The sequence below is a fragment of the Chinchilla lanigera genome, unplaced genomic scaffold, assembly GCF_000276665.1.
Source record: "Chinchilla lanigera isolate Chin_1 unplaced genomic scaffold, ChiLan1.0 scaffold00019, whole genome shotgun sequence".
Taxonomy (NCBI): Eukaryota; Metazoa; Chordata; class Mammalia; order Rodentia; family Chinchillidae; genus Chinchilla; species Chinchilla lanigera.
This window is the reverse complement of record NW_004955420.1, coordinates 24,522,474-24,549,771: the sequence shown is the minus strand read 5'-3', so window position 1 is coordinate 24,549,771 and position 27,298 is coordinate 24,522,474. Positions and strand designations below refer to the sequence as shown.

The 27,298-nt window shown below is 58.4% G+C and overlaps 2 protein-coding genes across 11 annotated transcripts in view; one reads left to right on the top strand and one right to left on the bottom strand.

The window, feature by feature from the left end:
• Dhx30 (DEAH (Asp-Glu-Ala-His) box helicase 30) lies at positions 1 to 12,164 on the top strand (the record flags this gene model as incomplete). The annotated part of the gene is given in 19 exon segments (XM_013513378.1): positions 1 to 184; positions 1,818 to 1,948; positions 2,625 to 2,735; positions 5,019 to 5,320; positions 5,656 to 5,776; positions 6,535 to 6,684; positions 8,002 to 8,154; positions 8,327 to 9,163; positions 9,376 to 9,451; positions 9,552 to 9,656; positions 9,867 to 10,042; positions 10,231 to 10,437; positions 10,518 to 10,599; positions 10,673 to 10,866; positions 10,952 to 11,111; positions 11,192 to 11,349; positions 11,426 to 11,529; positions 11,608 to 11,747; positions 11,838 to 12,164. Coding segments are annotated over 19 exon segments (3,645 nt in total), but the record flags the coding sequence as incomplete, so codon positions are not given.
• Positions 12,165 to 12,361: 197 nt separating this feature from the next.
• Positions 12,362 to 27,298, bottom strand: part of Map4 (microtubule-associated protein 4) — a 99,919-nt gene continuing 84,982 nt past the window's right edge. For 3 of the 10 annotated variants that reach the window (XM_005383381.2, XM_005383388.2, XM_013513377.1), the window contains 9 exons: positions 26,160 to 26,343; positions 25,015 to 25,074; positions 24,616 to 24,905; positions 23,646 to 23,759; positions 21,471 to 21,563; positions 16,548 to 16,629; positions 16,011 to 16,123; positions 14,490 to 14,679; positions 14,357 to 14,370 (listed from right to left, as the gene is read on the bottom strand). In XM_005383381.2, the coding sequence (XP_005383438.1) occupies positions 14,363 to 14,370; positions 14,490 to 14,679; positions 16,011 to 16,123; positions 16,548 to 16,629; positions 21,471 to 21,563; positions 23,646 to 23,759; positions 24,616 to 24,905; positions 25,015 to 25,074; positions 26,160 to 26,343 (1,134 nt within the window). In that variant the 3' untranslated portion in view covers positions 14,357 to 14,362. Of the gene's footprint in view, positions 14,276 to 14,356; positions 14,371 to 14,489; positions 14,680 to 16,010; positions 16,124 to 16,547; positions 16,630 to 21,470; positions 21,564 to 23,645; positions 23,760 to 24,615; positions 24,906 to 25,014; positions 25,075 to 26,159; positions 26,344 to 27,298 lie in introns of those variants that run through there. The other 7 variants (XM_005383384.2, XM_005383390.2, XM_005383387.2 and 4 more) reach the window with 5 other exon arrangements.

The window sequence follows — 27,298 nt, the reverse complement described above, 5'->3', positions numbered from 1 at the left end:
GCCAGGAGGCTCATGGCGCTAGCTGCCGGCGTCTCCCCGCGCCTGCGGCCGCTGGACCTCCACAGTGTCCGGCGCCAGGGACGCTCGCGCGGGCTGTCGTCCAACCTCGCCCGCCCCGACAGCGCGAAGGAGGCGGCCGAGCCAGGGGCGGAGCCCGGGGAGGGCGACGCGAGCATGGTGAACGGTGAGGCGCCGGGGCTGGGCGCGGGCCGGTCCGCCCTTTGTCGGGTTTAGAGCTCGGGCGACGCAGGCTAAGCGGGCCCGCGGGCGCCTGCCCCTGGCGGGGAGGTCAGGCGGGGGCCGCGCGGGGTGGGCAGAGCAGATAACGTCCGGCGCCTGCGGGGTCCTCGGGCCCCCCGGAGGTGCAGCCTCGGGGCTTCGGCGGCGCAGACGCGGGCAGGACGACAGCTGTGTGCCGGCTGAGCAGCGCGGAGCCGGTGGGGACCCGCCCCGCTGCCCGCCCCCGGGGCTCTTCGCGTGCGTCCGTGGGCCCGCTGACCTTGGCTTCGGCCCTGGCAGAGTCTCCTTGGGCTTTGTTAATGGCTTGACTCCTAGTTAATTCATAAGGTGGCCTTTGGGCCGGAGATCTAGGACTACCCACAAGGAAGCAATCCCAAAGCAGGCAGCGAGGTTACGTCGGAACTCCTGGAGTGGCATCCGAGCAAAGGGAGCCTAGCCCTGCGTCGCTGCCATTGCCGTGTGCCCTACGGGGCCACAGTTCCCGGCGCTGTGAGAGAAGTTCCCAGTGATTATAACCAAGCAAGTGCACCGGCTCGCGGGGTAGCCGCCGAGTTCCGTTCTGCAGCTGCTTTAGCTGGAGACCGCGGGCTGTAAATGAAAGGCCCTGTCTCCTGCGCAGATCTGTCTCCAGCTGTGGAAGGGCCACACGGGTGCTTTGGGGCTGGGCCTTCTTTAAGGGACGGCTCCAGCCTTGTGTGGGCTAGAAGCTTCCTCTAGGTGGTCATCTTACCTGTCTACTTTGAGGTTGATATAAAGAAAAAGTGGTAGAAATGAGATCTCTCCTGGTATCTGATGCGTTCTTCCTCTTGATGGCTGAGAAGTCAGGAAAGGAAATGGCTCACACCTGTGTCCATGCTGTGGCTTCCTTGATCGACTTATACGCCGTCTGGCATTAGAACCAGATACACTGTCTGGCATTGCGTCCTTGTGGGTAGTGCTGCAGTTTGTTGAGGAACAGGTGAACTCTGAGGCCTGTTTTTCACAATTTGTAGCTTGCTACTGACCTATACACAGCCGCTTGTGTGTGTCTCGCTTTGGGGGAGCCCGGGTCTCCAGTTAGTGTGTATGGAGGACGTTCGTTCTTTGGTTTAGTGCCTTCTTTCATACATCATGGGGCGGGGGAGTGTTCTGTAGGTCATGTATAGTATCAGGAATTTGCGCAGGAAAGAGGATGTTGGCTGCTTTTATTTTCCTCCATGGAGAACTTAGTTCATGGGTGCAGCCAAGGCAGTGCAAAGTTGTTTTTGGTTATTTGGGGGGAATCGAACTCAGGCAGGTGCTGTGCTGCTGGAACTATGTTCCTGGCCCGTCGTTCTTTTTAAACCAAAATAAGCAAATGAGATCTGCTAGCTGGTTCCCTTCGGTGGTGTATGGGTCATTGGCTGTTCAGGAGGTGTGTCCCCATTGCCCTGGAAACCCTAAAGCTGGTCCTCCCTCCTTTTTCATTGTGCCCCTGGGTGACTCAGGGTCACCAGCCAGTTGCCCCTGCATCCCCCTGTGGATTGCTTTGTTACACAGCCTATAGAGATTTTAAAAAGAAATGAACAGCTGTAATGTCTTTGTTCTTATTTTCTTAGCTTCTAGGGACCTGTTAAAAGAGTTTCCACAGCCCAAAAACCTTCTCAACAGTGTGATCGGCAGAGCCCTGGGCATCTCACATGCCAAAGACAAATTAGTCTACGTGCACACGAATGGACCGAAGAAAAAGGCAAGTGTACCAGCGGTGGGGGCCCTGCTTGACGTGGACGAGGCTGTGTGCCCAGCGGTGGGAGCCCTGCTTGACGTGGACGAGGCTGTGTGCCCCCTCTGGCTCAGGTGTTTTTGTCATGGAGGCCAGAGTGGCTTTTCTGAGTTAGGGTGGTCAGCAGAGTCTGAAAACAAACTTCAGGTTGAAGAAGAACCAGAAAATACAGGCGCTTGCTAGGAAAAGCGAGTGCAAGGCACACGAAGCAGTGAGTCCTGCCTGAGCCAGGCCCCTGCCCGGGCCCCTGGTTCTAGTCCCCTGCTGACCCAGCAGGGCCACAGGGGGCTTGAGGTTGATGGTGAGAATTCCTCCTTCCAGTCTTGTAGGCCCTAGGATCTGCAGAAGCGGGCACTAGACCACTCTACGTGAAAGTTTTGAGAGCCAGGTCAGGTGTGTGCCTTGTCTAGAACACGGCATCTTCGGGAAGCCAGAGCACTCACATTTCTATGAGTGGACTGAGGGGAGGGCGGTAGAGTGAGAGCGCGTCTGTGCTGGGCTGGGGTTCCGTCCTGCCCCTCACCCAGAGTGGCCCAGCACGTCATTCTGCGAGGAACTCGGTTTTGCTGTTGCTTCTCCCTGTGATTTGCAGCAACTCTGATCCAGAGAGACCGCTTGCCTGATCGTTTCTTCTCTTCCCCAGAAAGTCACCTTGCACATAAAGTGGCCCAAAAGCGTAGAGGTAGAAGGCTATGGCAGCAAGAAGATCGACGCTGAGCGGCAGGCTGCAGCTGCGGCCTGCCAGCTGTTCAAGGTAACACCCTGCCTTGCGTGCTGCTTGCCCCGCGCGTGTAGCGTCTCTGGTTCCAGGGACATCTTGGTGGGGTGGACACAGTGTCCAGCCACGCGCCTGCCTGGAGCCCTTTCCACTCCTTGTGCCTCCCCTTTGTCAGCCGTGAAGGAACGGGCTTTCCTTTGCAATGTTCCTTTCTTCCTTTCTCCCCCTTTCTCTCCTTTGCTGCTGCACACTGGCTGTCTCCTGTCTGCTTTCAAACACTACAGAGTAGCCTTTCATGAGGACCGTAGATCAAGCACAGTGGCATTTTTCCGTTTTGATCTCTGCTTCCCCGTTCTCCTGCGGGTCTCACCCAGCCGCAGTACCCTCGTGTCGGGAAGCGTGGCGTCGCTTGTTTCCTGGCGGCCGCGCATTAGAGGGTCATCACTGTCGCTCAGTGTCTCTCCTCCCTAACTGGCCTCCTCTGTGGCCACGCCAGCCTTGACACAGGTCTACATCTCCACCCTGGTGAGGACAGAGCCTGGCGCACGTGTTCCCTCTGCTCCCGCTCCTGCTCCAAGGGAGAGGGGCTCCCTTGTCCTGTCTCGGCCGTGGGCCCGCCCCACCTACCCCTTTTCGCTGTCCGCTCTCTTTCTGGTTACCTCTCTGTCCCCTTTTGTCTTTTTTTTTTCCCCCTTCTGTCTTGAGGTGAGTTTCACATCTGTTCTTGTGATTCCCCCTTGTAGGTCTCAAACGTAGTGTCTTGATCGCTTCCCTTTGCTGTGGTCCCAGTGCAGATTGTCCCTGTGCCTGTGGTTTGCATTTTGTCCACTCCATTGTCGTCTCTGGTCTCGGTTACCTTCGCGTCCCCATAGAGTGTGGCATTAGCTGTGGTCACCGGTGACTGCTGAGTGCCTGGCCCAGGCCATCAGCAGAGCCGTTAGGTTTTCCTTGGCCTCGCTGGGCTGCAGTGCTCTTGCTCTGGCGTTGCCTGGTGACCCTGCTGCCCTCCCCCTCACCAGCCGTCTGAAATATCTTCTCTAGTCCTTGTCCCTGGGATCTGAGGATCAACCAGCCTCTCTTTCATGTTGAGTGTTTCAAAACCTGTGTCATGGAGGGGTCTCAATGCAAGAGGATTTTACCTCCCAGGGAGTTTTTTTTTTTTTTTTTGAGACATGGTGTCGTTATATAGCCCAAGCTGGCCCTGAACTTGGGATCCTTCTGCCCCAGTGGCGTGAGTACCACTGGGGCAGCTCTTTCACTTGAAACAGGGTTCTGTTGAGCCACTCAGTTGCTTAGGCTAGGCATGAACTTGCAGTCCTACGTCGGCCTCCTGGAGTGCTGAGATTACAGGTGTGTTCTGGCCCTTTTCCTCCTCCTGTATCTTGCTAAATTGCCTAGTTTGGCCTCAGACTTGTGTTACCTACCTTGACTTCCTGAGTCAGCAGTGGTTTTTCTTTCTTTGAAAAATACCAGCAGAACTGTGATAGAGATTGCTGTGAGCCTGTGTATTGCTTTTGGAAGTGTGGATATTTTTACAGTACTGATTTATCTAGTCATGAGTAGCTTCCAGTGTGTCTTTTTCAGTTTCTTTCATCCTTGTTATATACTTTTCAGCGTACAGATCTTTTACCGCCTTGGGTTAGACTCACTCGTAATTATTTTATTTACTCATTTATTTAAGAAGAGGAAAATTTACGTAGTTATTCTTCTCCACTTTTTGTTGTTAGCCCACGCTTGGAGTACAGAGCGAGTGACTCCTCGTGGGGAGCTGGTGCGTGCGCATGCACGTAACGCATCTGAACTCCTTTCACGCCCCCTCCCCTTCCTCTCCCTCACCCCTATATTTCTGCTGCTGTCGGAAGTGGGGTCACTCTTGTTTCGTTGTCAGACTGCGATTGGAGTGCAGAAACACACCTTATTTTCACGTGTTGACTTTGTACCCTTCAACTTGTGCTGGATATTTTTGTGGTGTGTGTGGCTTTAACACTTGTCCTTTCTGCTGACTGCCCTCCCACCTCTGACCCTGTGTCTGAAGTTGCGTCTGCTGGTGTGGGCTGCGCTCACTGAAGCTTCTAGATCACTGCAGAATCCGACAGCCGCCGTGTCCCTGGGGCCTTGTTTCCTTCTGTCCCTCAGCCTGACGGATGCAGGGCTTTATCTTGCATTGTCTGTCGGGCCAGGCCTCCTTAATGCTCTTCCACGCCCGTTTCTAGCCTGGGGAGGGTTGGCGGGTGGGTGGGAAGGGGACTCCGGGAGAGGCAGTGCCCGGGCTGGCTGAGCTTGTGGACAGGGCGACCCTCACATGTCCTTTCCCCTCAGGGCTGGGGGCTGCTGGGTCCCCGGAATGAGCTGTTCGATGCGGCCAAGTACCGAGTGCTAGCTGACCGCTTTGGCTCCCCGGCTGACAGCTGGTGGCGTCCAGAACCCACCATGCCCACCACGTCCTGGCGGCAGCTGAATCCTGAGAGCATACGGCCAGGGGGACCTGCGGGCCTGTCCCGCTCCTTGGGCCGGGAGGACGAGGAGGACGAGGAGGAAGAGCTGGAAGAGGGGACCATCGATGTTACAGAATTCCTGTCCATGACGCAGCAGGACTCCCACACGCCACTCCGAGACTCCAGGTGCGGCAGGGGAGCGGCGCCTCTGCAGGGGTGGGTGGGTGTCCTCTGGGGCTCAGACTCGAGGCTCTGTCCCACCGTCCACCCGGTGTGTCCTGTCCCTCGCTGTGTGTCTGCCCATCTGTGGGGACACCTGCCGTGGTCACCGTGGTCTCGTGCTGTGGCTGGGCGTTCCTTTGCACAGGTCCCCACAGTCTCAGTGCCCCCTCTGCCCGCCCTTGCCCTCTGCTCTGCTATCCGCTGCACCCTCGCGCGGCCCAGCCCCCAGCTGTCAGAGCCTCAGGTGAAACTGGTCCCGGGGAAGCAAACTTTCGCACCCGAACTCTTGGTCCTCCCAGGGGGGGTTCCTTTGAGATGACAGATGACGACAGCGCTGTGAGGGCTCTGACCCAGTTTCCGCTTCCCAAGAACCTTCTGGCCAAGGTGATTCAGATTGCAACGTCGTCCTCCACGGCCAAGGTGAGCAGGCCCCCTGGAAGCGTGTGCCTGGGCAGCTTGCTTCGGCTGTGTCCCTTCAGACCTCGGTGGAAGGGCGCCTCAGGGCAGAGGGCTGAGGGTGCCCATGTGGGTCCACTGGAGGGACAGGAGCGGCGAGGGGCTGTGACAGAAGGAAAATCAAAACCAGAAGTGAGGCGCAGCGGCACACACGAACCCCAGTGCCCTGGGAGCTGAGGTTCAAGCCCAGCCTGGGCAACCTAGCAACTTAGAGAACTGTCTCCCAGTGACAGAACTGAAAGGGCTGCATGAAGGCGCTGGGTGCACATGGATGTGCTCACACACGTGTGCGCAACACCGGGCAGGCTGAGCTCTGAGGAGCGGAGGCCGTAATGTGCTCCCATGGCTGTGAGCAGGGGTTGGGCTGGGCGGCTGTCTTGGCGAGGTGCGAATCCCTTCCTGGGCAGGCGGGTGGGGAAGTCGGGCCAAGCAAAGCTTTATGCTCGGGGAATGTGCCTGCTTCTTCCACGGCTGCCCTGAAGGTTCTGAGGACAGTGGGCAGGGATGGGCTGGCATTGTGTGGGCACTGCCTTGTTAGGCAGCGGAGGTGCAGTGGGAGAGGGTGCCCAGCCTGTTGGACCTGCTTCTGGCTATGCAGTGGGATTTCGGTGACTGGCACCACCTGAGACCATGGCTAACTTTCTCTGGGGACCTGGCTGTCCTGAGAATGTCACGACTCTTCTTTGATTCCGTTCTTGTGACTTGGCCTCGCTTCCATGTAGAACCTCATGCAGTTCCACACTGTGGGTACCAAGACCAAGCTGTCTACACTCACGCTGCTCTGGCCCTGTCCCATGACGTTTGTTGCCAAAGGGCGCCGCAAAGCAGAGGCTGAGAATAAGGCAGCAGCCTTGGCCTGTAAGAAACTGAAGGTGAGTCTGCAAGCATCCCGGGCCGTGCCCGTGTGTGCACGTCCACCTCTCCAGGAAGTGGCACTGCCACACCAGGCCTTTGTTCCGGGCACACAACCATCCAGTGTCCTGGCCTGGCTCAGAGGCTGGGCTGCTGTTTCCGTGGGTCCCCCGCTGCCCCCGGGAGGTGCTGGGCCTGGGAGCGTGGTCGGTCCACAGTGCGGCTGGCAAGGGCCCTGCTTCTGAGTGGCGTGAGGCTGCAAGGGGCTGCACGCTCAGGTGCAGAAATAGCCAGTGGCCTGGGGCTGGGGTCCTGGGATTAAGGGGGCAGAAGGAAGTGTGCAGTGCAGGCAGTGCTGTGGTTCTTGCAGCAGCGCTGGGCCAGGGGATAGCACAGTGGTGAGGCCGGGGATAGCACCTGCGCTGTGCACCGAGCAGTCAGGCCCGAGACAGTTTTAGTGTAGAGTGAGCAGGGCAGTCGGCCTGCTTTGCCAAGTGTGGTGCTGGGAGCTGTGGTGCAGCTCCAGGAGGGAGAGGTGGTGCACGCGTGGTGGAGAGCAAGGCAGAGGGCACGGGGTGCTGGTGGGATGGCCACCTGCATAGCAGTGGGGTGAGGCGGCAGTACAGCGGCTCCCACCATGTGACAGACACGCCGAAAGACTGCTTGGGTCATCAGAGGCTGCCGGTTGCAACCCCTGCGCTGGCCGAGGCTGGAAGCCCTTTCCCGGTGCCTGGCAGACAGTGCCTTCCTGTTCCTCTGGGAGATGGAGCCCAAAGAGGGAAAGGGTTTCCTAGGGAGGCTGTGTGAGGTCCTGGCTTGGAAGACAGCAGAGCCGACCTCTCCGGGTGAGGGAGCGTGGCACTCTTGAGAGGTGGCGTAGGCGTGCAGGGACGCAGGGTAGTGTTTGCCTTTAAAGACTTGTGTTACCAGCTTGCGGCCTTTCAGGAAGTGCCTGCCCTGTCCGGGAGGGCTTGTGGATGGGATGAGGGCCGTGTGGAGGGCCCTGTGGAGATGAGAGGTGCGGCGTGCGGGGCCCTGAGGGATCGCTTGGGGCGTCTGGGACCCCGCGAGGCCTCTGCGTGGCGGGAGAGGCTTGTCCTCAGCACTGTGCCGGAGCATGGCCAGGGCTCTTCTGCTATGGCAGGCTTAGCTCTTAAGTCACGTACTTAAAATTAATTCCTTTTGTGGAGATGGGTATTTTCCTGGTTTCTAATTTCTCACTTGGTTTTCAGCCAAAACCCAAAGTCTCTCACATGGCTTTACCCAGCGCCTCTCGTGGCGCTTCTAGCCTGTGCGGGCCTGGAGCACAGCCTGAAGCCCGTGTGTCCCCTCTGCAGAGCTTGGGCCTGGTGGACAGGAACAACGAACCGCTCACCCACGCCATGTACAACCTGGCCTCTTTGCGGGAGCTGGGTGAGACCCAGCGCCGGCCGTGCACCATCCAGGTGCCAGAGCCCATCCTCCGAAAGATAGAGACCTTCCTGAACCACGTGAGAGCCCCTTCTGCCATCCCCTCCTCGCCTGCCCATGGCCCAGGAGGGCCCAGGGTGGTTGTGGTCCGAGTCCTGTGCCTGCGGGTTGGGCCCTCACCTCCGGTGCGCCCCGTGGAGGAGGAAGATTGCATTTCCCCGTCACCACTTTGCTTGCCTCCTTGTCCCCCAGTACCCCATGGAAAGCTCCTGGCTCTCACCCGAGCTCCGGCTGCAGAGCGAGGATCTGTTGCCGCTGGGCAAGGACTCAGGGCCGCTGAGCGACCCCATCACTGGCAAGCCCTTTGTGCCCCTCACCGAAGCCGAGGAGGTGCGCCTGAGCCAGAGCCTGCTAGAGCTGTGGCGGCGGCGGGGGCCCATCTGGCAGGAGGCGCCCCAGCTCCCCGTGGACCCGCACCGGGACACCATCCTCAGTGCCATCGAGCAGCATCCCGTGGTGGTCATCTCAGGGGACACGGGCTGTGGGAAGACAACGCGCATCCCCCAGCTGCTGCTGGAGCGCTACGTGACGGAGGGCCGCGGGGCCCGCTGCAACGTGATCATCACGCAGCCCCGCCGTATCTCGGCCGTGTCTGTGGCGCAGCGGGTCAGCCACGAATTGGGCCCTTCCTTGCGCCGGAACGTGGGCTTCCAGGTGCGCCTGGAGAGCAAGCCGCCGGCGCGGGGCGGGGCGCTGCTCTTCTGCACGGTGGGCATCCTGCTGCGCAAGCTGCAGAGCAACCCCAGCCTGGAGGGCGTGAGCCATGTCATCGTGGACGAAGTCCACGAGCGGGACGTGAACACGGACTTCCTGCTCATCCTGCTCAAGGGCCTGCAGCGGCTCAACCCTGCCCTGCGGCTGGTGCTCATGAGCGCCACGGGTGACAATGAGCGCTTCTCCCGCTACTTTGGCGGCTGCCCTGTCATCAAGGTGCCTGGCTTCATGTATCCTGTCAAGGAGCACTACCTGGAGGACATCCTGGCCAAGCTGGGGAAACACCAGTACCCGCACCGACACCGGCACCACGAGGTGAGGCAGGTCTGCCCCGAGGCCCCGGCCTGCCCCCTGGGCTGCCCCTCCCGAGGCCTGTGGTGGGTGGCCTGGGGCACGTTACCTCCTCCGAGTTTCCTGGATGGAGATGAGAGCAGTGGTGCTCACGTGGCAAGGACATGGGGGTTGGTGTGGACATGTCTGCCACCACTCTTGCCCGGGTGTAACTGGCATCTCTTCCCCCACCCCAGTCTGAGGACGAATGTGCCCTCGATTTGGACCTTGTGACTGACCTGGTTCTGCACATCGATGCCCATGGGGAGCCAGGTGGGTACTTCCACCCCTGCCCGGGCATGCCCACCCTGGCGCCCACCAACCACTGCCCACTGGCCGAAGCAGCTGGCTCATGCGTGTAGGCCCTTTGCAGGTGGGATCCTGTGCTTCCTGCCCGGGTGGCAGGAGATCAAGGGAGTGCAGCAGCGCCTGCAGGAGGCCCTGGGCGTGCACGAGAGCAAGTACCTCATCCTGCCAGGTGAGAGCCAGCGCGCGGACTCAGGCGCTAGGTCCCCAGGGTTGGCTCAACAGCCTTGGAGGGCACAGGCTTCTGACCGGTTGCACCATTTTCCCCTGGCATCTCATTGATCTGGGCCTCAGTTTCACCAAGCTGGGGTCAGAATGTCCTTCCGGGGCCGGCTGCAGCAGGAGCAGCGCCCGTAACCAGCATGCGTCTTGCTGCCCGCAGTGCACTCCAACATCCCTATGATGGACCAGAAGGCCATATTCCAGCAGCCTCCAGCTGGGGTACGGAAGATCGTCCTGGCCACGAACATCGCGGAGACCTCCATCACAGTCAACGACATCGTGCACGTGGTAGACAGCGGTCTGCATAAGGAGGAGCGCTACGACCTCAAGACCAAGGTGGCGCCTCTCACCTGGTCCCAGCCAGGTCTTTTAGTGGCCCGGCCCAGCTGTGCCTCGGGCCTGCGCTGTGTGTGGCGGCCACGCCTGGGGTCTGTCCCTGCGGGGGAGCTGCTGCGGGTTTAGTGGCGCCGTGGGAAAACACTCAAAAGCCGCAGACGTGCCAACGCCCCGCTGCCCTCCCCCAGGTGTCCTGCCTGGAGACCGTGTGGGTGTCGAGAGCAAACGTGATCCAGCGCCGAGGCCGGGCAGGCCGCTGCCAGTCGGGCTTTGCCTACCACTTGTTCCCACGGAGCCGGCTGGAGAAGATGGCCCCCTTCCAAGTGCCCGAGATCCTGCGCACGCCCCTGGAGAACCTGGTGCTGCAGGCCAAGATCCACATGCCCGAGAAGACGGTAAGTCCGAAGTGGTGGGCGAGAGGCTGGGGTCGGGGGCTCGCGGCTCGCGGCTCACAGGTGCCGGTTGTCTTTGCTAGGCAGTGGAGTTCCTCTCCAAGGCGGTGGACAGCCCCAACATCAAGGCGGTGGATGAGGCTGTGATCCTGCTCCAGGAGATTGGTGCGTGGGGGGCTGGGCCAGGCAGAGCAGAGCTGGGGGTACTTGGCTGGGGCTGACAGCCTCACCCTTGCAGGGGTGCTGGACCAGCGCGAGTACCTGACCACCCTGGGCCAGCGTCTGGCCCACATCTCCACGGACCCACGGCTGGCCAAGGCCATTGTACTGGCTGCTATCTTCCGCTGCCTGCACCCACTGCTGGTGGTAGTCTCCTGCCTCACCCGGGACCCCTTCAGCAGCAGCCTGCAGAACCGCGCAGAGGTGGACAAGGTCAGAGCCCGTCCCTTCCTGCCAGTCCTTTGTACGTGGAAGGTGTCCTGGCCCTGCCCAGGACCCCGGTGCCATCTCTCTCCAGGTGAAAGCGCTGCTGAGCCACGACAGCGGCAGTGACCACCTGGCCTTTGTGCGCGCTGTGGCCGGCTGGGAGGAGGTGCTGCGCTGGCAGGACCGCACGTCGCGGGAGAACTACCTGGAGGAGAACCTGCTGTACGCACCCAGCCTGCGCTTCATCCACGGTCAGCCCCGGCCACCGCCCGACCTGGCCACTGCCCCACCCCGCCCGCAGGGCCCCATTCACCCCCGGCTCCCTCCGCAGGGCTCATCAAGCAGTTCTCCGAGAACATCTATGAGGCGTTTCTGGTGGGGAAGCCCTCGGACTGCACGCTGCCCTCGGCCCAGTGCAACGAGTACAGCGAGGAGGAGGAGCTGGTGAAGGGTGTGCTCATGGCTGGGCTGTACCCCAACCTCATCCAGGTGCGTCCTGGCAGCGGGAGCGATGTCTGCCTTCCCACCCTGCCCCGCGCCCTGCTCACGCCCTCCATCCCTGCAGGTGAGGCAGGGCAAAGTGACCCGGCAAGGGAAGTTCAAGCCCAACAGTGTCACGTACAGGACCAAATCCGGCAATATCCTGCTGCACAAGTCGACCATTAACAGGTGGGGGACAGGCAGGACTGGACAGGCGGCTGGGGAGGGTGGGGGGGCAGGCTCACCCAGCCCTGTGTCACTTCCCAGGGAGGCCACACGCTTACGGAGCCGGTGGCTGACGTACTTCATGGCTGTCAAGTCCAACGGCAGCGTCTTTGTGCGCGACTCCTCCCAGGTGCACCCACTGGCGGTGCTGCTCCTGACCGACGGGGACGTCCACGTCCGGGGTGGGTGCCCACACCTCTTGGTCCCACACCCCCCGCGTCCTTGGGCCTGGCCTCCCGTCAGTTCTCTGCCATCTCTTCCTTCCCTACCAGATGATGGGCGCCGCGCCACCATCTCCCTGAGTGACAGTGACCTGCTGCGGCTCGAGGGGGACTCGAGGACTGTTCGACTGCTGCGGGAGCTGCGCCGGGCCCTGGGCCGCATGGTGGAACGCAGCCTGCGCAGCGAGCTGGCCGCACTTCCCCCCGGCGTGCAGCAGGAGCACGGGCAGCTGCTTGCGCTGGTGGCGGAGCTGCTGCGAGGACCCTGTGGCAGCTTTGACGTGCGCAAGACGGCGGACGACTGAGCCCCTCTTCCGCTGGGGCTGTGTACAGAGTGCAAATGTTTATTTAAAATAAAGTTCTATTTATCCCTTGTGAGCATCGCTCTCCAGTAGGGGCGCCTGTCACTCGCTGGCCCTGCGCTCAGGCAGTGCTGAGTGGCTTCTTACCAGGCCACTAAGACCTACCCTGCTTGGTGACACTGTAGACACTTGCCTTGGTGACAGCCACAGACGAGTGTGTGTGGTGCGTCCCGGCAGAAGGAGGGGGACGGACAGACAGAGGCTACACAGGGCCTGCGTGTGGAACATCAGGCAGCTTTATTTACTCTTAAATCAGTACAACAGAACACAGACATGGGTAATGGCTGAACCACAGCAAGCTGGGAAGTGCAGAAAGTCCCAGCCCTAAGTGGCTGCAAAGTAGTCCGCATCACACAGGGGCCGATGGTCCCCATCTGTCAGGTGAGCCTTCGCAGGTCCTCCGGCTTGCAGGACACGTGAGGGGCGCAGGGCCTAGATGGCCTCTCAGGGTGGACTGGTGGCCCAGCCTAGAACGCTCCCACATCAGCCACTTCCTTTCCCCAGCCCTTGTCCAAGGACCCAGAGCCTGGCACCAACTTTAGTTTCCCGATGGCCCCAGGATGGACCCTAGCAGGGGAGCAGGTGCCTTTGGACACTGTCACCCCCTCAGCGCCCCCTGCTTCCTTCTCCCCGCTGCCACCTGGCGACAGTACCAGTGCCCTAGTGTCGCTGGCACGGCAGACAGCATGAAGGCAGTAGCCCAGCTCACTGTCCAGTACGCGCCTCCCCGAGGAAACAGCTGCTTCTGGCACGGGCATACCTCCCTTGAGACCCAGGGACCCTGGGGTGAAGGTCCTGAGGGGGCCGGAGTCACGTCCAAGGCAGCTGCCACTGCTGCCTCTCCGAGGCAAGTCTGCGCAGCAGAAAATGCCCTCTGGAGAAGCGCTTGGAACCTCCCAGGCCACTTCACTACAAACTTACGTTTTAATCCTTTATTAGAAACCATGCAAACTTTTAATACAAAAAATACAAGTGCAATAAGAATCTTTGTGTCCATACGGTCCCCGGGATCACTGCGGCCGGCCCCTCCACTCAGCCAGAAGGGAGTAAGGGGCCCCAGTCTCATGCCTCCTTTTCCAATTTCCAGACCTGATTCCCAACTGTCCACATGCCTGGCCACCTGAGGGTCCCCTGGACGAGGCCGTGGGTGCCCCAGGGTGGCAGGTCAGGATTTTGACCCCACGGCCCACTCCTGCTTCTGCAGCACTGGCCTCACGTCACACAGTGCCCACCAAATCCCAGGGAACGAGACAGACAGATGCCAAACCCAGCCTCTTGGTTAGAAAAGAAAAAAGCAGCATACACACGAAACGCCAGCACAACCAGCCCGTCCCCAGGCTGCCCCCCCGCCCACGGCATCCCGCCCACGGCGTCCAGGGCCCCATGCTGCCCCACGCAGGGCAGCACCAACACCCTCGCCCTCCTGGTGGAGGCCTGGCTTCTCCCTCCCCACCCCCTTTGCACCTACTGCGCCCCTCACTTAGACATGGCTTCAACCTGCACAACTACTCCACTGGTGATAGGTTACCGGGAAACAAGAAAGGAGGTGCGACGACAGCTAGGCAGGGATGCTAAGCAGCAGCGCGCGGCGTGGCCCCTAACTAAGGCGGGGAGCGGGAGGGCCCGGGGCCACCTGCTCGGTGGGCGCCATTGTGGGGTCACAGGGTGAGTGAGGCGGAGGCTTGGAGGCTCCAGGGACGCAGTCCGTGTGCGCTGGGCCACCACCCAGAACCCACCCCACGCATCCCTCCAGGTTGGCCGGGGAGGAGGGAGGGTATGTCAGTTTCTTTTGCGTTTGGTCCAAAAAACCAAACATCGGAGTAGGAATCCAGTTCCTCCCTCCTAGACCCCACGAGACTCCCCTCCCTACCCTGCAGCAGGGCAGTGGCCGGGGACGGGACAGGAGCAAAGCAGCAGGGGGCCAGGCCTGCCGCTGCCTGGAGCAGGGGAGGGGCCTAGTAGGGCTGCCTGGCACCCGAGTGGGCACTCACAGGTCTAGTGGGCAGCCCGGGACAGGGAGCCGAGGGCGCGGGAGCCAGGGAAGTGAGGGGGCCGGGAGACAATGTCGGCCCCGTGGTCGGTGCGGGCCCTGGCATTTGCCCGGAACGTCAGCCTGTAGGTCTCAATCTGCAGGGACACGGGAGGAGGGGAGGGGGCAGGGGAGACACGAGGAGGGACACGGGGGAGACGGAAGACGAGACCAGAATGTCATCATTAGATGCCTGGAAAATAAAAGGTGACTTTGTTACAATTCAGGCCACACGCTAGTCAAAAACAAAGGAGTTCGATTTCCGGCCAGTGGCGGGCCCCGCTGGCCCTCAGGCCGAGCCCGGCCACTTACTTGTCTCCTGGATCTGGCTGTCCAAGGTCGGGGCCTCCCTTTGGTCACCACCCCCTGACAGGGTGGTGAGGCCACTGAGGCCACCGGCTGGAGCGGGGGCGCCAGCATCGGGTGCGCCCTCACAGGCGGCCGGCTCCGCCCCAGCGGGGGGCCCTGGACACGGAGGGGCCTCGATGCCGCCGCCCTCAGTCTACAATGAAACGTGGAGACGGTGCGGGGTCAGTGAGGAGGGAGTGGGATGGCGATGGCGGTGGGGTCACACACAGTCCCTGCCCGCCGCCCGCCCGCTGCCTCGTGGTGCCCGCCCGCCCCGGCACCCACGGGACAAACTGCCTGGCCGCAGAGTGCCAGGCGGCGGCAAGCGCGAGCCAGCCTGGGACAGCACACGCTCAGCAGGCCTCAGCGCCTGGCCAGTGGGGGGCTGCGTCCCACTGACCCTGTGGCCTCCTCCACGCAGCCCCGGGCCAGGGACAAGTGGGGCAGGAAGAAGGCGTGCGAGAAGGCAAGGCCCAGGAGGACCTGGGGCCCGGGGTACGGAGGGCTCTGTGTGCGGAGGGCAGAGAGGAGCGAGTGCAAGTGGGGGCAGCTGAGAGCCACACGGAGACTCTCCCATGGGCTCGAGGCGTGAGGGTGGAAGAAACAGGCCTGTGTGTTAGAAAAATAATACCAAAAATAAGAAAGAAAGGGACAGAATGTGAATAAAGAGAAGACCTGAACCTGACGGTGCACGCCTGTCATCCCAGCAGTCTGGGAAGCTGAGGCAGGAGGATTCAAGTGAGAGCTGTCTGGCCAATTTAGTGAGACCTGGTCTCCAAACAAAAAACCCCACAAGGCTGAGGTCAGAAGAAGTGGAGGAGCCTCTGGGTCCATGTGCCCTCGCCTAGGGCTTGCGGTGAGCTAGCAGACAGACTCCACGCAGATGGGCACAGGTGCGGTGGCCCAGGACAGCAAGCAGGGGGTGAGCAGCAGCTCCTGTGGCCTGCTCTCACCCTCCCCCACCCCCGAAGCAGCTGCAGGACCCTCCTGCTAGAAGGCCGAAGGACACTGCCCACAGTCGCCCAGCCACCACGACACGGAACAAGACAGACAGCACCTTGGCACACAGAGGTCTCACAGTACTGTGGAGGGACGGAGGGAAGGAGGGAGGGAGGGAGGGGAGCAGAGGAGGGAGGAAGCCCAGCCGGCACCCAGGATACAGAACCTCTGCTGCCAGCCCCCCTCCAGGGCTGCCGGCCAGGGCTCCCCTCTCCCGCCCTCTCCTGCCTCGCCGGTGCTAATGGCGGACGATGGCAGACAGCGACGGTGTGGGTGAACACATGGCTCCTGGAGACTGAGGGGCGGTGCCAACTGACGCTGCTGAGCGGAGGCTCTCTTTCTGTTTGTACTACCTGATTATATACAGCTCCCCATTTAATCGCGCTGAGGGAGGTACACTCGTTATGGGACCTGCCAGGGCGCCAATCCTAGTGGCCCCCCCCACCCCCACGGCCCGCCGTGGCTCCCTGGCGACCCACTCGCTACCTTCACGGTGCCTCCAGCAGGCAGATGGCCCACGTTATCCAGCGATCCCACCTTGGCCTGGGCCTTCTCCTTGAAGTTCAGCTTCTGGCTTTCAATCTTGACATCACCACCACCTGAAACCAGAGGTTACTTGGTCACGGCGGGTGCCAGGGGAATGAACACCATGTGCACAGCGCCCAGAGCCTGGAGGGGTCCGAGATTGCCAGGGACTGCGGGCCCAGTACAGTATCAGGGGAGGCCCAGATGAGGCGGCCGGGGGTCCCAGCACTCTGGGAGGCAGTGAGGACGACTGCAGGTTTGAGCCCAGTCTGGGAAACTTGCAAGACACTGTCTGAAATTTTAAAAATGAGCTGGGGATACATCTCGGTAGGAAGGCCCTGGGTTCAACGTCCAGTACTACGAAGACGAGGAAACAGGCTGCCCTCCCAGAGCAGAGCAGACACACTCCGCCTACCGGGAGAGCGTGCCACCCGCGCCCTGCTCACCAGCCTCCGCCTACCGGCAGAGCGTGCCACCCGCGCCCGGCGCCCTGCTCACCAGGCTTGTGCTTGATGTTCGCCTTGGACCCACACTTGGAGGAGACCCTGGAGATGTCCACCTTCTGGCTCTGGATCTGGACCTGCAGAGGAACAGGAAGCGCTCAGTGCCTTGGACAGAAGGGCAGGCAGGTGCCAGACCCACACTGCCTGCGCCGCCTCCTCCTGACCGCGCTTCCTTGCGCCCTCTTTCCGCCCCACCTCAGTCTGCTCCAGGCCAGGGTCATCCATCACCCAGCAGGTAAAAAAGCCACTGGTCCATCCTGTACCTGGCCCTCACCTCTGCCCCAGCTGGGCCGAGAAAACCCCGCTTTCCAGTTCTTTTCCCCACCCCGGCCCCACAGCCCAACAGCACAGCTTCCGAGGCGTCCCTGCTGTTCCAACTCAAAATCTCCCATCAACTGCTGCTCAGAGGAATCACCTGGAATAATATTTTGGCCTGTTTCCTCCCTTTTACTTTTTTTTGGAGGTGGCACGGAGTGGTACTGGGATGGAACTCAGTAGCTACATCCCCATCCTGTTTCAAAAATTTTAAAATTCTGAGACATGGTCTCACTAAGCCACAAAGGTATCTAGGCTAGTCTTGAATTGCAATCCTCCTGCCTCAGCCTCTCAGAGGCCGGAACTCCAAGTGTGCAGCACCAGCACGGGCCCTCCCTGGCAGCAGTGCCATGTGATGCTCCGCCCCCACTGACTCCACACAGGCATCGGTTGCCCATGAAGCATGGGCAATGCCAAGGAAGGGTGCAGAAGTATCTGTATTTCGTATCAATCGGTCCCAGGGCTCATGTTGAACATGGAGGTTATTTCCTGTTTTTCATTTCTACAAACATGGCAACAGTGATCTCTGTGACTCTGATCCCTCCTTGGGCGAGATGTCTGGTCAAGGACTGGGGCTGTTTTTCCCAGCCCTTTTGAGTTTTACTTTATGACAGTGTCCTTCCTGCTAAGTTGCTCAGGAGGATCTTCGATCTGTAACCCTCCTGCCTCAGCCTCTCTAAATGCTGGAGTCACAGGTCTGTGCCACTGCTTGTTCTCAGGTTCTTGATGCCAACCTGCTTTCCAGCACTGCTGCTGAAAACTATAGCCACAGCTCAGCGCATCTCCACACAGCCTCCCAGAACTGCACATTCTTACTAATAGCTAAACCTCCTAATTTGCAAGAGAAAAGCGCTACACTTCAGTGTCTTTGGTTTTTACCATTATTACTCTTCTTTGTGGTTCAAACCCAAAGAGGGGGAAAAACACGAAAGAGCGCTCGGAAAGGCGCACACCATTGAGACACCCTTAGCCCTCTGTACCTTCAGATATTCCCACTAAACTGCCTTGAATTTGGGATCTTCCTGCCTCAGCCTCTGAGTGCTAGAATCAAGGCATAACTGTTGGCTGATCTGCCTGTGCCACACCTCCAGGGCATACTTTTATCTTGCTTTTTCCTTTTACTTGGCCCAAGTTTGCTTTGCAGGGCTAGTTTCTCTCTCTCTACTTTTTCAACTGCCTTCCAAGACTATGTAACCCCCGTTGGGCATGGTAGCGTACACCTTTGTAATCCTAGCACTCCAGAAGCTGAGGCAGGGGGATCACTGCAAGTTCAAGGCCAGGCTGAACAACAAAGTGAATTCCTGTCTCAAAAAAAATAAAAAAATAAAACTCCCCATTGAATCATGTAGCTATGCTCTGGGTTGGAGAGTTTGTGCGTTCTCTATGCTTGGTCCTGCTTTTCTGGCGGCCAACGGAATCTCATCAATGTTTTTCCTGCAGGAGCCTTGGGAGACCTTCATGACCAGGCCTGACAGCGCACCTTAAATCCACATGGGAAGCAGCACCAGCTTCTAGCCTGATAGCAGCTACTCCCTGCAGCGGCCACCCTGGCGTGGATCAGCAGGATGTAGAGCCACATCCCCCTGGGTGGTGGTCTACACCTGGAGCCTCCATTTGCTTATCTTCTGCCTCACTCTCCAGAACCCAGCTGCAGTGACACATGGCTGTAGCCCCAGCACCCAGAGGGTAATGCAGGAGCACTAGTGTTTAAGCCCAGGCTGTACTACAGCAAGACCCTGTGTTGCTGGGATGGTTGGTGAGGGGAAGTTTTGATGAACAGCTGTAATGCAGCCAAAGAAGGATGCAACATTAGTTTTGTTTTGTTTTGTTTTGTTTTGTTTTGGTCTTTTTTAAGACAGAGTTTCACTATGCAGTTCAGGCTGGCCTTGAGCTTATTTTGTAGCCCAAGCTGGTCTCGAACTCACAATGATCCTCCTGCCTCAGCCTCCCGAGTGCTGGGATTACAGGCGTGCCCCACCATGCCTGGCGCAACATTGGGATGAGACTCAATCCCTGTGCACCTGAGCCCACAGACCAAGGTACTGACAAAATCACAAGCGTGTGACACATACAGGATGAGGCCTTGCCAAAATTGAGGGAAAAAATGTAAAAAGTCAATTTCAACAGGTGCAGGTGCTGCTCAGGACCATGAGGCAGTAGGAGTCCAAGTTGGAGGCCACTCTGAGCAAGTAAGCAGGAGTCTGTCCCAAAATAAAGTATAAAGGGCTGGGGTGTAGCTCAGCGTTCCACCCCCAGCAACATACAGCCACGCGCGTACACACCAACACAAGGAGACAGAGGAGTTATGTTAAAAATAAAGCACATGGGGTGCAATCGGCCGAATGCAGACTCTAGGATGGCCCACTAACCAAAAGGCAGTTAACTCATCAGAAAACTAGGCATGGTGGCACAGGACTATAATGTCAGCTCTCTGAGAGTCTCAGGCAGGAGGTTCACAGGTTTAAGCCCAGTCTGGGCAATCTACTGAGACTCTGTCAAAAAAAAAAGAAAAAAGGAGCCAGCATGGTGATGCACACTTGTAATCGTAGCACTCCTGCCTGGAGTGCAAGGTGAGCCTGAGTTACATAATGAGATTCTGTCTCAAAACAGACTAACAACAAAAAAAGGACTAAATATGCAGTGCAAAGGCCCTGGGTTCAATCCCTATTACTAAGGGGAGAAAAATATGGAGGAGCACTTATAGAAGACAAGAATTTTAAGACTGAAAGAGACTGTTACTAATATACCTCAGCCTGTACACCTCTCTGTACCTATTCCAAGGGGCCCAACACTAGCCTTACAGACAGTAAACTGAGCTGCGTAAAGATGTACCAATTCACTTGGGTAGATTTTCCTTTTACGCATTTTTTTCAACTTTCATATTAAAATTTTTTTTAAAGCCTGAGCTCACCCCCTTAACAAGGAGCCCTCCTTGGAGACACAGCCCCTCCTGTGTGAGGTCAGGGCCTGATGGACTGCAATGGGCCTCCTTCTCCACTTCCTCCATTCCCAAGCCCTGGGTGTGGGCCCTGAGCTTTGGGGGTCATGTGCTGCAGCCCCTTCACAGCTGCCTCAACTACCCGCTCCCCAGTGCAGCCTGCGGCCAGTGAAGCCATGGCCGCTCTTCGAAGGACGCCTTCTTGGTGTGCAGCCAGCAGAGCGTGCACTGCCTCTGCCCTCTGTGCAGGGCTCCTGCAAATGTACGAGATCAAAACCTGCTCAACGGAGCTGCCAGCAGGGCTAGGGAAACAGAACCAACACTGCCACCAGACCGTAACCAGGCCCGCCACTGGACACATGAACACAGCCCTCCCACCCCAGCCCTGCTGCCCTGGCCCGCATCAGGGCCCGCCTGTGTGCAGCGAGGGGCGCTGGCGGGCACCCTGTGGGGAACGGCACTCGGCGCACGCAGCGGCGCTCTGGGGGAGTGGGGAGTCACAGCTCACTGCAGGCTGCTGCTGCAGCCGCTGCTCACCCTCACCATCCCGCCCGGAAACACTGCTCGGAGCGGCTGCCAGTGCCGTCTGCGGAAGCCCTCAACAGCGCTTTCACACTAAGAAAAGCCCTGCTGGCAGCCACAGGTAGGCAGCGTGGAGAGACCGCAGGAGCTGACAGCACCTTCAGAGCGCTCGCGCGCCGGGCTCGCCACACGGAAACCAGCCTGCGTCACACACTTGAGGGAGCCGCCTCTGCTTCCCGTCTCTCGGGACCAAGAACCCGAGGGGAACTGGAGGGTCAGCGCCTTGGGGCCCTCACAGGTTCACGGTGGCAACCTCATCCACCGTGGCCAGCCTGATCGCAGGGGGCTGAGCTGGGGCGGTCACCTGGCCAGGCTCCCACGGAGACCGGAAGTCTCCCAGTGACTACAGGGTGCGGGGAGGCCAGGGCAGAGCGCAGAGCCTGGGAACGGGGCACTGGCTGAGGGAGCTAACATGCGAGTGGGACAGGGTGCCAACCTGCTGAGGACAGGAAGGACATGGAACTGAACGAGACAAAGGGAGATGCACACGGATGTTTTCTCTTGGCGCTGAGAAGCAGCAGCGAGGGCTAGGGCCCAAGGGAGGGCTCACAACGTGCTTCGGGTACAGTTCGAGCCCAGTGGCCCGGGCAGTGTCTCAGAGACCAAGGGAAAACGCACAGGGTGTTAAGACAGGGTCTCGCTAAGCTGTCCAGGCTGGGCTCAAACTTGAGACTACAGGTATATGCCTCGACGCCCAGCTAATCAAGGGACTGAAAACAGGAGAAATGAGAGTACGAAAGGAAAAAGGTCAGGACAGAAAGCAAAGGAAGGAGGACGCAGTGAGCGATATAAAGGAGAAAGCAGAGGTGGGGGAGGAGACTCGGACTAACTCTGACTTTACAACGGGAAGGACTCAAGGACGGGGCGGGGAGAGGAGAGGTTTGCCCAGCATGGCAGGCCTGTGGCGCTCTGCCCATGGGGCGAGAGATCCTATGAGAGCCCCGGGAGTGGCCTCGGGGCTCCGCTGCCCCCAGCACCGAGGCCGCCCCTCCCCTGGCTGTTCTGCCTCCTGCCCACAGCTGCCGCCTGGCCACCAGCGTCCCCACAGGAGGCTGCACCTCAGATGCCAGTGCGTATACTTACATTCCCACCTCCAGGGACATGCTTAATATTGTCCTTGGAACCACATTTGGACTGAATATGGCTGTAGCTCGCTTTTTTGGAGACTATCTGGACCTGGAGTGTTGGAGAACAGAAAAAAAACAAGACAAAGGGAGAGGGCTGGTTAGAAGCGACACAGGCAGGCAGGGAGTCTGCACACGATCGCAGAGACAGGGCGCGCCCTCCGTCCCAGCTGCGAGAGCAGGTGTGGGAAGGCACAGAAGGACTCAGAAGAAGCAAGCAAGGGAAGGCGCACGTGAACAAGACAAGACGACACAGCAGGGGCTGCAAGGGCTTCACTGCGCGCGGGGAGCTGGGCGATGGCGCACAAGGCCCGGACAGCAGCCGGCCCCGGATGACCACACTCGCCCGTTCTCCCACCCGCCCTGCCAGCCCGCAGGCCAGGCACTGGCTTGGAGAGGGCTGACCTCTGCATCTGTCCCAACTCCTCAGTTCGGGGCCTGCAGTGATGCAGCCGCACTGCTCCGAGAAGCTGGTACTGATAGCAAACAAGAGATGCTGTGCGGAGGAAAATGCAAACGGATAGCAAAGCTGGACAGCAGGGGGAGCACAAGCCCCACAGACCCCGCACGCCGAGCCCATCCGCCTCAGAGCTCAAGAAAGAAGACAGCAACAGAGGCTTAGCACTAGCTGGATTATTTTCTTTTTGCTTTTTGACATACGATCTCAGTATGCAGTTCAGGCTGGCCTTTAACTCACTAAGTAGCCCAGATTGGCTTTGAACTTGCAGCGATCTTCCTGCCTCAAGCCTCTCGAAGGCTGGGATTACAGGCTAGATTATCAGGCCCAACATAGATGTATTATTTTCGTGGTACTGGGTACTGAACCCAGGGCCCTGCATTGAGCTACATTCCTAGCCCTGCCCCCGTTTTTTGCTTTCAAAGAGTCTCAGTAAGTTGCCCATGTCAGGTTGGGCTCAGACTGCCTCCTAAGTAGTCAGGATTATAGGCATATGTTACCTGCCTGGACAGAACTTATTTTTGATTCAAAGGTCCAACACCAATTCCTGCTATAGACGCCCAGCCCCAAACCCTCTGAGTGTCCCGTGCAGGGAGAAGCTGTAGGCGGGGCCGCGAGGCGTGCAGCCCAGGGCACAAGCACCCTGCGCTGCCCCAGTGGCTGTGCTGGGCCTGGCCCTCAGCGTCCCACACAGAGTTCTTCCTGGGCCTCCGTGGGAAGGAACAGCGGCCAGCTCACCTCTTTCCTTCGTGCTTCACAAACGCTGCAGCCTCCAGACTGCAGAGCTCCCCCTGGGGTACGAAAATCCGCCCCGAGAAGCTAAAACAAGCCCCCTGCGTGCCTTGCCTTTCCTGCCTTCTTCCTGAGGAACAAGCCTGTCTGAACTGGGACCTACAGACCTCTCAGTGACAGAAGCTTCCACACCTGGACCCTCGGGCCAGGTGCAGAGGCCTGGGGTTTCTTTCGTTTGCTCTGCCGGATTCCTTGTACTGAGGGGATTTCTACCAGGATGGGCATCCAAATTTGCAGCTAAAGATGACGTAGGAACCAGGACAAAGCTTTGCCACAGACATCAGTTTTATGAGGGGCACCAGCGTCTCAGGGGCTGCCACCTCTTTTGAGGAGTAACTCTGGGTGTGGAACACATCTGGATTTCAGGTCACCATCAGTGAAAGAAGTGACAAAGAGTTCTTGAATCTTTTCTATCTGTGAATGACTAAACCCAGGGCCTTCGAGCCAAGCTGCATCCCCAGCTCTCTTTTTTGTATTTTGAGACAGGGTGTCACTAAATTACTAGGCTGCCCAGGCTGGACTTGAACTTGCTATGATCCTCCTGCCTCAGCCTCCCAAGTGCTGGGATTACAGGTGTGGGCCACCACACCCAGCTTCAAAATAAAAACTTAAAAAAGCGTTGGGGATATAGCTTATAGATAGCCTTGAGTTTGACCCCTCGCAGCCCTCTACCCGTGGAGTTTCCAACTCCGCACTCTCAGGGTTCGTACAAAACTTTTCCGATGGGTGAGTCATCAGACAGAGGAGGGAACACAGGGAAGAAGTGGAAGCTAGTTAAAGACAGGTAAAAAGTACAGTTCTGTTGTGCTTTAGAAAGTGACTCAGGCTGGAAGAAAAACATTACCATCTTTTTACCTCCCAGAGGTGAGTCTAAATAAAACTCACTTTCCCAGCAGGCGATTTCTGCACACTCGCAATGGGACCAGCTGTTTTAGTGACTGCATTAGGTTCGGGCTTTCGAGCTGTGGGAGCCGCCTCTGTTTTTTTCTCTACTTTGGCCTGGATGGAGATAAAGGGAGGGCACATTTCAAACCAAGAGGCTGAAAGAGCCCAAAAGCAAAGAACGGAAGAAGGCCGTAGAGAACTCAAATCCAGGCCAGGCAACCAGGCAGAAGCAGGTCCCCCTTGGCTGCAGGAAGAAGCACCCCTTTCCCAGGACAGACCAAGCCACAGACCCTGGGCAGAGTGTGGGGAAAAGAGCCTCAGGCCGAAGTCTTGAGCCACAAAGAAGCAGCTGGGACACCATTCATGGCAAGGTTGGAGGCGAGGCCAAGAAGACCACATTAGTGCGCATGGGGCTCACATTTCCAAACCAGGGTCCCCCTCTCCGATGTGCTGCTATGCCTCGATGAGCTGCCACACCCAGGGGGCCCTATGGGTGGCAGGAGGGTCACACTCTGCAGGTGCACTGACACAGAAAAGAACTCAACCACCAGACTGAGTTACTCAAGACCTCTTTAACTCTGACATCACGGAAGCCTAAGAACAGAGACAAGGGGAGTGGGACCACCAGCAATGCCGTTTGGCCTGGCCACAAGAAGCCTGAAGCCCTTTTTAGATAGCGCCTCCGGGCTCCAGCCCTGGCCTCGCCTGACACTCACTGTGCAGGCTAAGAATCCAGCATCCTTGGAGTCTGAGGCCTCCACGTGAAGATGTCCACCTAAACCCGCAGGTACAGAACAGGAGAGTCCCCAGTATGGGAAGAGCCAACGCAAGGAGCCTAAACCCCCCCGTCTCCGCCACCAGAGAGCCAGGCTGAGGCGTGGAAGGCCACACTCCAGCTCGCAGCCCCTTTGCAGTGGCAGTCGCAGTAGGGAAGCGGGGCGGTGTGCCGACGATGGATGCCCTGACTCACCCGGCCTCCTCCAGGCTGGTGCTTCATATTCTCTGTGGAGCCCACCTTGGAGCGCACGTTCTTCAGATCGGGGGCCGGAGCTGCGGTGGCTGGGCGGCTCAGCTTGGGGGCAGAGGAGCTGGGCTTGGCCGTGGTGGGCTTCTTGTCCACGGAAGGAGACACAGAGGGTCGGGAAAGCGGGGTGGGCTTGACTCGAGTGGCGGCCACTGCGGCCGGGGGTGCTGCCCCCGCGGGAGTGGTGGTTTTCTTTCCAGAGCCGGTAGGGGTGCTCCTGGAGCGACTCAGGTCAGCTGCAAGGCAGGAGAGAGTGGTGGCACAGGATGAGAGCGGAAGAGGAAAAGGGAGCCTGAAAGCACAGGCTGGCTTCGAGCTGGGCTTCGACAGCAGGGTGGGTGTTACCTGGTGCAGACTTCACCGTCGTCTTCTTCGTGTCTGCGGGTCTGCCTTCAGTCTTAATAGCTGCACAAACACAATAATACCACACTCAACGGACGGACAAGGACTGAGAGGCATGATGCACATACTGTGTATGACACACATGGACTAAGAAGAAGGTAACACAAGGATAAGAGAGAGCGTTAAAAACCCAAAGGGTGTGTCCAATGCTAAGATTCAACGTCCACTCAACAATGACTGGACATCCGCTCTGAGCTGGACTGCGTAAGCCTCGGGCAGGGAAGCCAGCCAAACGGGCCTGCGGTCGCCACAAGGCCAGGAGCTGTGTCACCCTGTTCCCTGCGCTCCTGACAATGTCTTCCACATGGCCTTAAAGCAGGTGATCAAAACGTACTGACGAAAGGGAATTGCCTGTTTTTTTCTTTTCTTCAACTCTTTTTTCCTGCAGTGGTGGGGATTGAACCCAGGGCCTCGCTCACACCAGGCAAGCACTCTAGCACTGAGCCCTGAATTGCCTTTTTTTTGTTTATTTTTCTGGCTTTTTTTAAAAGACAGGGTCTTGCTCTGCAGTTCAGGCTGGCTTGGACGAACTATGTGTTACTGAACTGTCTTTTTCATCGGTAGTGGGGATTGAAGCTAGGGCTTTCATACGAGCTACATCCACAGCCCTTCTGTTTTTGTTTTTTTTTTTGAAACAAGGTCTTGGTGTGTGGTTCAGGCTGGCTTTGAGCTTGTGGCAATCCTTCTGCCTCAGCTTATGGGCATTAGAATCACTTGCCACCATGCCTGGTATATTTTTTGTTTTGAGACAGGGTCTATGTCACTAAGTTTCTAAGTTGCCCAGGCTAGGCTTGAACATTAGATCCTCCTGCCTCAGCTTCCCAGAGCACTGAGATTACAGGTCTGTGCCACCAGCCTGGATTACTCTTAGCATCATTTAAACACATGGTACCAGGAAGTGTACAGCTGCTACAACAGGAACAAAATAAATTCTACTTGGGATTTCACAAGACTCTTCTTTACTTTCACTGTTTCTGAATATGCACAGCTGCTAAATTCATGTGGAGATCAAGGCTTGGTAAATACCCAGGACACTCTGTTATCCTGCCCAGCGTTCCTCACAGGAAGGACGGACACGTAACACTCACCGGCAGGCCTCTTGGGCACCGACGCTGGAGGGTTTCTACTGCTTGGCCCCGAGGAAGCAGGAGCAGCAGCTGGTGCAACCTTCGGAGCAGCTGAGGAGCTCTTGGGCCCGGGTCTGAGGGCCAGGGCTGAGGCGGGCTTGGACAGCAAGGCCTGCTTCTCAGGAACCTTTGCCTCTGAAATGTGCTGGACATGGGAAAGGGGGAGGGGTCAGAGTGGCAGGTTAGCAACAGCCCTAAGACACACGACAGAAGGTTCTACATGAACTCGCACAGGAGACTGGGGCCCTGTGGTGTGGGGGCTACTGACAGCTCTCAAACCAAATCCTCCAGATCATAAAGAAACCAGACTCAGAGGGGCCTATGCGATCCCAAGTAAGGAAACAGGGTCAGGCTAGTGCAACAAAGTGTGAACAGCAGCCCTGGAAAGCACACCACACATCTGCCTTGGAAACTACTGTGCGCGTGTGACCCACAGCATGGCTGGACAAGACGAAAGCCCCATGTCAGCAGAACACAAGCCAACGGCGACGCTGCCACTGCCACCATTCTTGGGGCTGCCATGCACCAGAGGGCACGTAACAAGGTGGGGCCGCTGCAGGTAGCAGGGCTGCCTACTGCATTCGGTCCGAAGCTTGAGCTATAGCCCTAGCCTGGCCTCTGACTTGCAGTCCAGTCCTGGAGACAGCACTGAGCCCCTCTGTGCTTAATTTCCTCATGTGGAAAAAGGAGATCAGAACAGAGCATCACTAAGGACCACCTTGATAGTATGTAATCTTAGGGTTAGGAAAGCATTAATCCGGCCTAGTGGCTACAGGGATCGGGGACGAAGACACTATACATGCATAGTCTTTTTGAGACAGGGTCTTGCTATGTAGTCCAGCCTGGCCTTGAACTTGCTCTGTAGCCCAGGCTGGCCTCAAACTCACAAAGATCCTCTTGCCTCAGCCTCCCGCGTGCTGGGATTACAGGTGTGTGCCACCACGCCCGGCCTTGAAGACACTATTTTGATAAGCAAACATGCACATCAGTTGAAGCAGGAAGCCAAAGCACAGACACAGGGGACCCAGCTCTTCTACTCCAAGAGAAGTGCCACCCAGAGGGCAGGGCATTGGCGCAGACAAGTTTAAATGGAGTCTGCT